Source organism: Ranitomeya imitator, chromosome 4 (assembly GCF_032444005.1).
Source record: "Ranitomeya imitator isolate aRanImi1 chromosome 4, aRanImi1.pri, whole genome shotgun sequence".
Lineage (NCBI taxonomy): Eukaryota > Metazoa > Chordata > Amphibia > Anura > Dendrobatidae > Ranitomeya > Ranitomeya imitator.
In genome coordinates this window covers 368,897,715-368,906,977 of record NC_091285.1, presented here as the reverse complement: position 1 = coordinate 368,906,977, position 9,263 = coordinate 368,897,715, and the positions used below count along the sequence as shown (strand labels likewise).

The 9,263-nt window shown below is 40.3% G+C and overlaps 1 protein-coding gene across 1 annotated transcript in view; it reads left to right on the top strand.

Moving 5' to 3' along the window:
* Nucleotides 1-8,049: 8,049 nt before the first annotated feature.
* LOC138676167 (cadherin-related family member 4-like) overlaps nt 8,050-9,263 on the top strand; it is a 245,039-nt gene continuing 243,825 nt past the window's right edge. Inside the window, exon 1 of the mRNA XM_069765150.1 lies at nt 8,050-8,208. Coding sequence (XP_069621251.1) covers nt 8,166-8,208 — 43 coding nt within the window. The 5' untranslated portion in view covers nt 8,050-8,165. The remainder of the gene's footprint in view (nt 8,209-9,263) is intronic.

The following is a 9,263-nucleotide window of genomic DNA, read 5'->3' as shown; positions in this document are numbered from 1 at the left end:
CTTTCTGAGCCCTGCCAGGCACCCAAACAGTATTTTTCCTGCACATATGGGATATAGACATACTCAGGACAAATTGCACAACAATTTTGAGGTCCATTTTACACTACTATCCTTGTGACACTTTTTGGCTAAAACAACAAGTTAGTGCAATTATACATGTTTTGTTATACACATGTTTATTTCCTTTGTGTGTATTGTAACAACACAAAAAACTGAGAAAAAAGGGAAATTGGACATAATGTCATACAAAATCTGAAATCTGACAAAATATTTGGCACCTTTCCAATATTGTGGATAAACAACTTTTGTTTCAAGCATGTGATGCTCTTTCAAACTCACCTGCAGCAAATAACAGGTGTGGGCATTACAGAAATCAAACCTGAAACCAGATAAAAAGGGAGATTTTTCTTTTCATTGTGTGTCTATGCATGCCACACTAAGCATGGAGAACAGAATGATGAGAAGAGAACTATGGCTGGTGACACAAAAGGACCCCACTGATAACACAGAAACATAAAAAGTTAGACTACAATTTTCTAAAATGTACACGAATAAGCCAAAATACTTTTGAGAAAGCGTCTTGTGGACAGATGAGCCCAAGACAGAGCTTTTTGGTAAAGCACATCATTCTACTGCTTACCTAAAATGGAATAAGGCTTTCAAAGAAAAGAACACAATACCAACAGTCAAATATGGTGGAGATTCAAAGATCTTTTTGCTGTTGTGCCTCTGGCACTGGGTGCCTTGACTGTGTGCAAGGCATCATGAAATCTGAAGATTACCAAAGGATTTTGGGTCGCAATGTATTGCTTAGTATCAGAAAGCTGGGTATGTGTCCTAGGTCATAGATCTTCCAGCAGGACAAGTACCCCAAACATACTTCAAGAAGAACTCAGAATGGGAAGTAAACAAAGCGCTGCAGAGTTGTAAATTGTCCAGCAATTAGCCCAGATCTTAATCCCAGTGAACACCTAAATAGGCACTGTAAGCGGTTTATACCTTGTGGGAATAAAAGGACTAGAAATAGGAAAAACCCAATGTGGCTAAACAAAGAAGTAAGACAGGCAATTAACAGTAAAAAGAAAGCATTTGCACTACTAAAGCAGGATGGCACCATTGAAGCTCTAAAAAACTATAGGGAGAAAAATACTATATCTAAAAAACTAATTAAAGCTGCCAAAAAGGAAACAGAGAAGCACATTGCTAAGGAGAGTAAAACTAATCCCAAACTGTTCTTCAACTATATCAATAGTAAAAGAATAAAAACTGAAAATGTAGGCCCCTTAAAAAATAGTGAGGAAAGAATGGTTGTAGATGACGAGGAAAAAGCTAACATATTAAACACCTTCTTCTCCACGGTATTCACGGTGGAAAATGAAATGCTATGTGAAATCCCAAGAAACAATGAAAACCCTATATTAAGGGTCACCAATCTAACCCAAGAAGAGGTGCGAAACCGGCTAAATAAGATTAAAATAGATAAATCTCCGGGTCCGGATGGCATACACCCACAAGTACTAAGAGAACTAAGTAATGTAATAGATAAACCATTATTTCTTATTTTTAGGGACTCTATAGCGACAGGGTCTGTTCCGCAGGATTGGCGCATAGCAAATGTGGTGCCAATATTCAAAAAGGGCTCTAAAAGTGAACCTGGAAATTATAGGCCAGTAAGTCTAACCTCTATTGTTGGTAAAATATTTGAAGGGTTTCTGAGGGATGTTATTCTGGATTACCTAAATGAGAATAACTGTTTAACTCCATATCAGCATGGGTTTATGAGAAATCGCTCCTGTCAAACCAATCTAATCAGTTTTTATGAAGAGGTAAGCTATAGGCTGGACCACGGTGAGTCATTGGACGTGGTATATCTCGATTTTTCCAAAGCGTTTGATACCGTGCCGCACAAGAGGTTGGTACACAAAATGAGAATGCTTGGTCTGGGGGAAAATGTGTGTAAATGGGTTAGTAACTGGCTTAGTGATAGAAAGCAGAGGGTGGTTATAAATGATATAGTCTCTAACTGGGTCGCTGTGACCAGTGGGGTACCGCAGGGGTCAGTATTGGGACCTGTTCTCTTCAACATATTCATTAATGATCTGGTAGAAGGTTTACACAGTAAAATATCGATATTTGCAGATGATACAAAACTATGTAAAGCAGTTAATACAAGAGAAGATAGTATTCTGCTACAGATAGATCTGGATAAGTTGGAAACTTGGGCTGAAAGGTGGCAGATGAGGTTTAACAATGATAAATGTAAGGTTATACACATGGGAAGAAGGAATCAATATCACCATTACACACTGAATGGGAAACCACTGGGTAAATCTGACAGGGAGAAGGACTTGGGGATCCTAGTTAATGATAAACTTACCTGGAGCAGCCAGTGCCAGGCAGCAGCTGCCAAGGCAAACAGGATCATGGGGTGCATTAAAAGAGGTCTGGATACACATGATGAGAGCATTATACTGCCTCTGTACAAATCCCTAGTTAGACCGCACATGGAGTACTGTGTCCAGTTTTGGGCACCGGTGCTCAGGAAGGATATAATGGAACTAGAGAGAGTACAAAGGAGGGCAACAAAATTAATAAAGGGGATGGGAGAACTACAATACCCAGATAGATTAGCGAAATTAGGATTATTTAGTCTAGAAAAAAGACGACTGAGGGGCGATCTAATAACCATGTATAAGTATATAAGGGGACAATACAAATATCTCGCTGAGGATCTGTTTATACCAAGGAAGGCGACGGGCACAAGGGGGCATTCTTTGCGTCTGGAGGAGAGAAGGTTTTTCCACCAACATAGAAGAGGATTCTTTACTGTTAGGGCAGTGAGAATCTGGAATTGCTTGCCTGAGGAGGTGGTGATGGCGAACTCAGTCGAGGGGTTCAAGAGAGGCCTGGATGTCTTCCTGGAGCAGAACAATATTGTATCATACAATTAGGTTCTGTAGAAGGACGTAGATCTGGGGATTTATTATGATGGAATATAGGCTGAACTGGATGGACAAATGTCTTTTTTCGGCCTTACTAACTATGTTACTATGTTACCTCAGGAGGGATCTTAAAGGGAACCTGTCACCCCCAAAATCGAAGGTGAGCTAAGCCCACCAGTATCAGGGGTTTATCTACAGCATTCTGTAATGCTGTAGATAAGCCCCCAATGTATCCTGAAAGATGAGAAAAAGAGGTTAGATTATACTCACCCAGGGGTGGTCCTGGTTCTGTTCTGGTCCGATGGGCATCGCGGTCTGGTCCAGGGACTCCCATCTTCTTATGATGATGTCCTCTTCTTGTCTTCAGACTGCGGCTCGGGCGCAGGCATATTTTGTCTGCCCTGTTGAGGGCAGAGCAAAGTACTGCAGTGCACAGGAGCCGGGCCTCTCTGACCTTTCACGGCGCCTGCGCACTGCAATACTTTGCTCTGCCCCCAACAGAGCAGACAAAGTACACCTGCGACGGAGCCGCAGCCTGAAGACAAGAAGAGGACGTCATCGTAAGAAGATGGGAGGTCCTGGACCGCGACACCCATTGGACCAGAACAGAACCGGGACCGCCCCTGGGTGAATATAATCTAACCCCTTTTTCTCATCTTTCAGGATACATCGGGGGCTTATCTACAGCATTACAGAATGCTGTAGATAAGCCCCTGATGCTGGTGGGCTTAGCTCACCTTCTATTTTGGGGGGTGACAGGTTCCCTTTAAATTTGCTGTTGGGAAAAGACATCCTTCAAATATGAGAGGCCTGGAGCTGTTTGCAAAAGAAGAGTGGGCCAAAACTCCATTTGAGAGGTGTTAGAAGCTTGCTGATAGTTATATTAAGCTATATACACAGTATATATACACACACACACATACAGTTGTGCAAAGAAGGTTACATACCCCGGCAGAATTTTTGCCTTCTTGGACTTTTTTCAGAGAGTATGAATGATAACACCAAAACTTTCTCACCACTCATGGTTAGTGATGGTTGGGTGAATCCATTTATTGCCAAACAACTGTGTTTTCAATTTCTGAATCATAATGACAACCCAAAACATCCAAATGACCCTGATCAAAAGTTCACATACCCTGGTGATTTTGGCCTGATAACATGCACAGAAGTTGACACAAATGGATTTGAATGATTACTAAAGGTAACATCCTCACCTGTGACCTGTTTGCTTGCAATCATTGTGTGTACATAAAAGCTGAGTGAGTTTCTGGGATCCAGACAGACTCTTGCATCTTTCATTCAATGTTTCTAGATTGAGAGTCATAGGGAAAGCAAAATAATTGTCAACAGATCTATGGGAAAAGGTAGTTGAACAGAACAAAACAATGTTAGAGATACAAAAGGATATCTAATTAATTGATAATGCCAGTCAGCAGTGTTCAAACTGTGATTATCAAATGGAAAATCAGGGGCTCTGTAAAAACAGAACCACGGTCAGGTATACCAACAAAAATTTTGTCCTCATCTGCCAAGAAAATTGTTTGGGATGCAATGAAAAACCTACAAATAAAATCCGCTGAAATACTGGACTCTGAAAACTAGCAGTGTGGCTGTTTCAAGATGCACAATAAGGAAGCACTTGAAGAAAAATGGGTTGCATGGTCGAGTTGCCAGAAGAAAGCCATTACTGTGCAAATGCCGCAAAGTATCTCACCTACAATGTACAAAACAGCACAGAGACAAGGCTCAAAACTTCTGGAAAAAGGTCATTTGGAGTGATGAGACCACAATTTTACATTTTGGCCACAACCATAAATGTCATATTTGGAGAGAGGTCAACAAGGCCTATGACGAAAGGAACACCATTCCTACTGTAAAGCATGGAGGTGGATCGCTGATGTTTTGGGGATGTGTGAGCTACAAAGGCACAGGAAACTTGGTCATAGTTGAAGGAAAGATGAACGCAGCACGTTATCAGCAAATACTGGAGGCAAATTTGCAATCATCAGCTACAGGCTGCGATTAGGACATGCTTGGACTTTCCAACATGACAACGATCCAAAACTCAAGGCCATGTCAACCTCTCATTGGCTACAGCAGAGAAAAGTGAGGGTTCTGGGGTTGCCATGTCAGTCTCCTGACCTCAATATCATTGAGCCACTCTGGGGAAATCTCAAGCGTGCAGTTCATGTTAGACTGCCCAGGAATTTACAGGAACTGGAGGCTTTTGCCAAGAAGAGTGGGCAACTTTACCCTCTGGGAAAATAAAGAACCTCATCCACATCTCTCTCTCTCTCTCTCTCTCTCTCTATATATATATATATATATATATATACAGTGGGGCAAAAAAGTATTTAGTCAGTCAGCAATAGTGCAAGTTCCACCACTTAAAAAGATGAGAGGCGTCTGTAATTTACATCATAGGTAGACCTCAACTATGGGAGACAAACTGAGAAAAAAAAATCCAGAAAATCACATTGTATTTTTTTTAACATTTTATTTGCATATTATGGTGGAAAATAAGTATTTGGTCAGAAACAAAATTTCATCTCAATACTTTGTAATATATCCTTTGTTGGCAATGACAGAGGTCAAACGTTTTCTGTAAGTCTTCACAAGGTTGCCACACACTGTTGTTGGTATGTTGGCCCATTCCTCCATGCAGATCTCCTCTAGAGCAGTGATGTTTTTGGCTTTTCGCTTGGCAACACGGACTTTCAACTCCCTCCAAAGGTTTTCTATAGGGTTGAGATCTGGAGACTGGCTAGGCCACTCCAGGACCTTGAAATGCTTCTTACGAAGCCACTCCTTCGTTGCCCTGGCGGTGTGCTTTGGATCATTGTCATGTTGAAAGACCCAGCCACGTTTCATCTTCAATGCCCTTGCTGATGGAAGGAGGTTTGCACTCAAAATCTCACGATACATGGCCCCATTCATTCTTTCATGTACCCAGATCAGTCGTCCTGGCCCCTTTGCAGAGAAACAGCCCCAAAGCATGATGTTTCCACCACCATGCTTTACAGTAGGTATGGTGTTTGATGGATGCAACTCAGTATTCTTTTTCCTCCACACACGACAAGTTGTGTTTCTACCAAACAGTTCCAGTTTGGTTTCATCAGACCATAGGACATTCTCCCAAAACTCCTCTGGATCATCCAAATGCTCTCTAGCAAACTTCAGACGGGCCCGGACATGTACTGGCTTAAGCAGTGGGACATGTCTGGCACTGCAGGATCTGAGTCCATGGTGGCGTAGTGTGTTACTTATGGTAGGCCTTGTTACATTGGTCCCAGCTCTCTGCAGTTCATTCACTAGGTCCCCCCGCGTGGTTCTGGGATTTTTGCTCACCGTTCTTGTGATCATTCTGACCCCACAGGGTGGGATTTTGCGTGGAGCCCCAGATCGAGGGAGCTTATCAGTGGTCTTGTATGTCTTCCATTTTCTAATTATTGCTCCCACTGTTGATTTCTTCACTCCAAGCTGGTTGGCTATTGCAGATTCAGTCTTCCCAGCCTGGTGCAGGGCTACAATTTTGTTTCTGATGTCCTTTGACAGCTCTTTGGTCTTCACCATAGTGGAGTTTGGAGTCAGACTGTTTGAGGGTGTGCACAGGTGTCTTTTTATACTGATAACAAGTTTAAACAGGTGCCATTACTACAGGTAATGAGTGGAGGAAAGAGGAGACTCTTAAAGAAGAAGTTACAGGTCTGTGAGAGCCAGAAATCTTGATGGTTTGTTTCTGACCAAATACTTATTTTCCACCATAATATGCAAATAAAATGTTAAAAAAACAGACAATGTGATTTTCTGGATTTTTTTTTCTCAGTTTGTCTCCCATAGTTGAGGTCTACCTATGATGTAAATTACAGACGCCTCTCATCTTTTTAAGTGGTGGAACTTGCACTATTGCTGACTGACTAAATACTTTTTTGCCCCACTGTATATATAATTGCCTAGAATACTACTTCCTGCAATTTGTGCCAACTTCCTGTCCAGAGCTAATGTCCGGAGATAATGTCCGGAGATAATGTCCGGAGCTAATGTCCGGAGATAAGTGACGTCAACAGTGTCCAGTGTCTGATTGGTTGCCGCCTGCTGCGAGCGACCAATCAGAAACGTGCCGTACTGTGACACACTCCGCCCGCCATTTTGGTGTGATTTTTGAATTTTTACCTCACAGCAAGTTTCTACTGCGTGGAGGCGGGCCCAGTGACGTTGCTTTTCAAGCTCCTGCCGAATTTCGTCAAAAAAATGATAATACCATTTACCAAAACTATATATATTTAGTTGTGAAGTGGTTCAGTGACATTTTCACACCAATTTTGAACTTTTGTTTGGTGTTTTCTCCATATACTGCCTATTATTCACTGACTGTTATACTGAGAGACTGCCGTTTATTAACCTCTTCTTTGCCACATTGGGTATATTGCTCTATTATTTGCCACATAAGGACATTGTCCATTATTGCCCAGCAATTTCTCTGCAATATAAACTGCCTAATTATTAATATCTGCATTCCTGCAAAGAACTATTGCCTATTATTAACTGGGTATTTTCCTACTACCTGACATTGTTCTTAAGCAAAGAACCGTTGTTGTGGCATTTGCCACAACACGCAAAGTTGTCGTCTGATGTCTTTCATCCCTCCCCTCATAAGCATGTTCATGGATCCTGTGTAACTGTACCTTAAATAACAAGAATTGTCAAGAGCTGGTGAGTGCACCATTTTTTGTTCTTTCTTACTATTATTTATTAATTGTATTATTTTTACATTTGAATAAATAAAGTATATATGGATTCTAGACTCCCGATTCTTTAGAATCGGGCTGCCATCTAGTATATATATATTCTGTTATATAAATTGATGCAAGTATTTGAACAAACTGACTAAAGCAATTATGCATATACACTACAGTAATTGAAGACACAGAAGTAAGTTCAATCAAACTTTTATAATGATGGTACTTTCCTGTTCATGAAGAGAACACCGCACCTAGAGAAGCATAGCAACGTCAGAATAAACAAGAATGAGCCAAGTGTACACATTTTCTTATTGGGCTCCATTAATAATCATGTACATAGCACACTTATATGTTTACTTTAGATCAGTGTGAAAAGAGCAGCAGTGTGTTACACAAAGAGTGAGGAAGAAACAGGAAGATATCCATCAAGACCTTCAGGTTTAGATGCTTTACCGATGCCATTTCATATCCACATAAACTGATGGCTTCAAAAGGAATTTTTACAGCTCTATTCTTATTTGCAAGTAAGTCAGTCTGTTAAAGTGTCTTTCCGAAATTTCTACCCAAAGACTTTTTGCAGGTTCATAACATTATAATGTTAATAGTCACATCTTTCTATGTCCAAGAAAATAGAGTTTTTGCAAGGCCATTAAAAGGTATGTTTTCACTTCGCAGTCTTTTACTCAGTATTGACTAATTGTTTTTGTTACTCAAGGTAGAAATATTCTTGTCATTGCAGTCCACCAGTGTCCAGCGTGATTCCTCCATTCTCCGTGCAAAACTTGTCTTTAGTCAAATAAAGCAAACATTCTCAAGGTCCAATGGGAAAAAGACTTTTACAATAAAAACTTCCTTAACTGTATTATAGAATATGTAATTTACATAATAGAACGTTGTGCTTGTAATCTCAAATACACTGGTTCTAAAACATGAAAACTAAAAACTAGAATCAGTGAACACCTCCATGATGTGAGGCAACTTACCAATCATAACATGTCAAATGTTTCGAATCATTTAATTCCGATTCACAATAGATAGCTAAAATACTGTTTGGTTTATAATATAGAGCACATCTCTAAGCATATAAGTGGAGGTGACAGGGAGAAGGTCTTACGTAACAGAGGGACTTTTTGGATCTTTTTATTAAACACATGGGTTCCAACAGGAAACAGGATTGAATCTAAAATGTGATATAATACTTCATTATTAACACGAAAAGGAATTTTTTTCCACTCAAAATTTTTTTTTCTTCTTTGTTCCTTATGTTATATACAGTATTTTGGATGCTGTGCTTGCAATGCTTAATGTTTCTTTAATGTTTGATTTTCTATACATGTATACTGACAAAGATGAAGTAATGCTGGTTCTCTACAGGTGTCTACTAATTAATCAACCAATCAATCTGTTCATATCTTGTTTTTAAATCCCTCACATTTTGTTTTAATTTTGCCCAGCCGAGTCTAAAAAAGCAGCAAGTGTTCGAAACGCGTCCAGCCTTCAAAAGGCGTCCAGCATTTTTCTCACACATCTTATCCCCAACTCACACATAAGCTAAGGTGTATGCAGTAGTGCTTGCTAT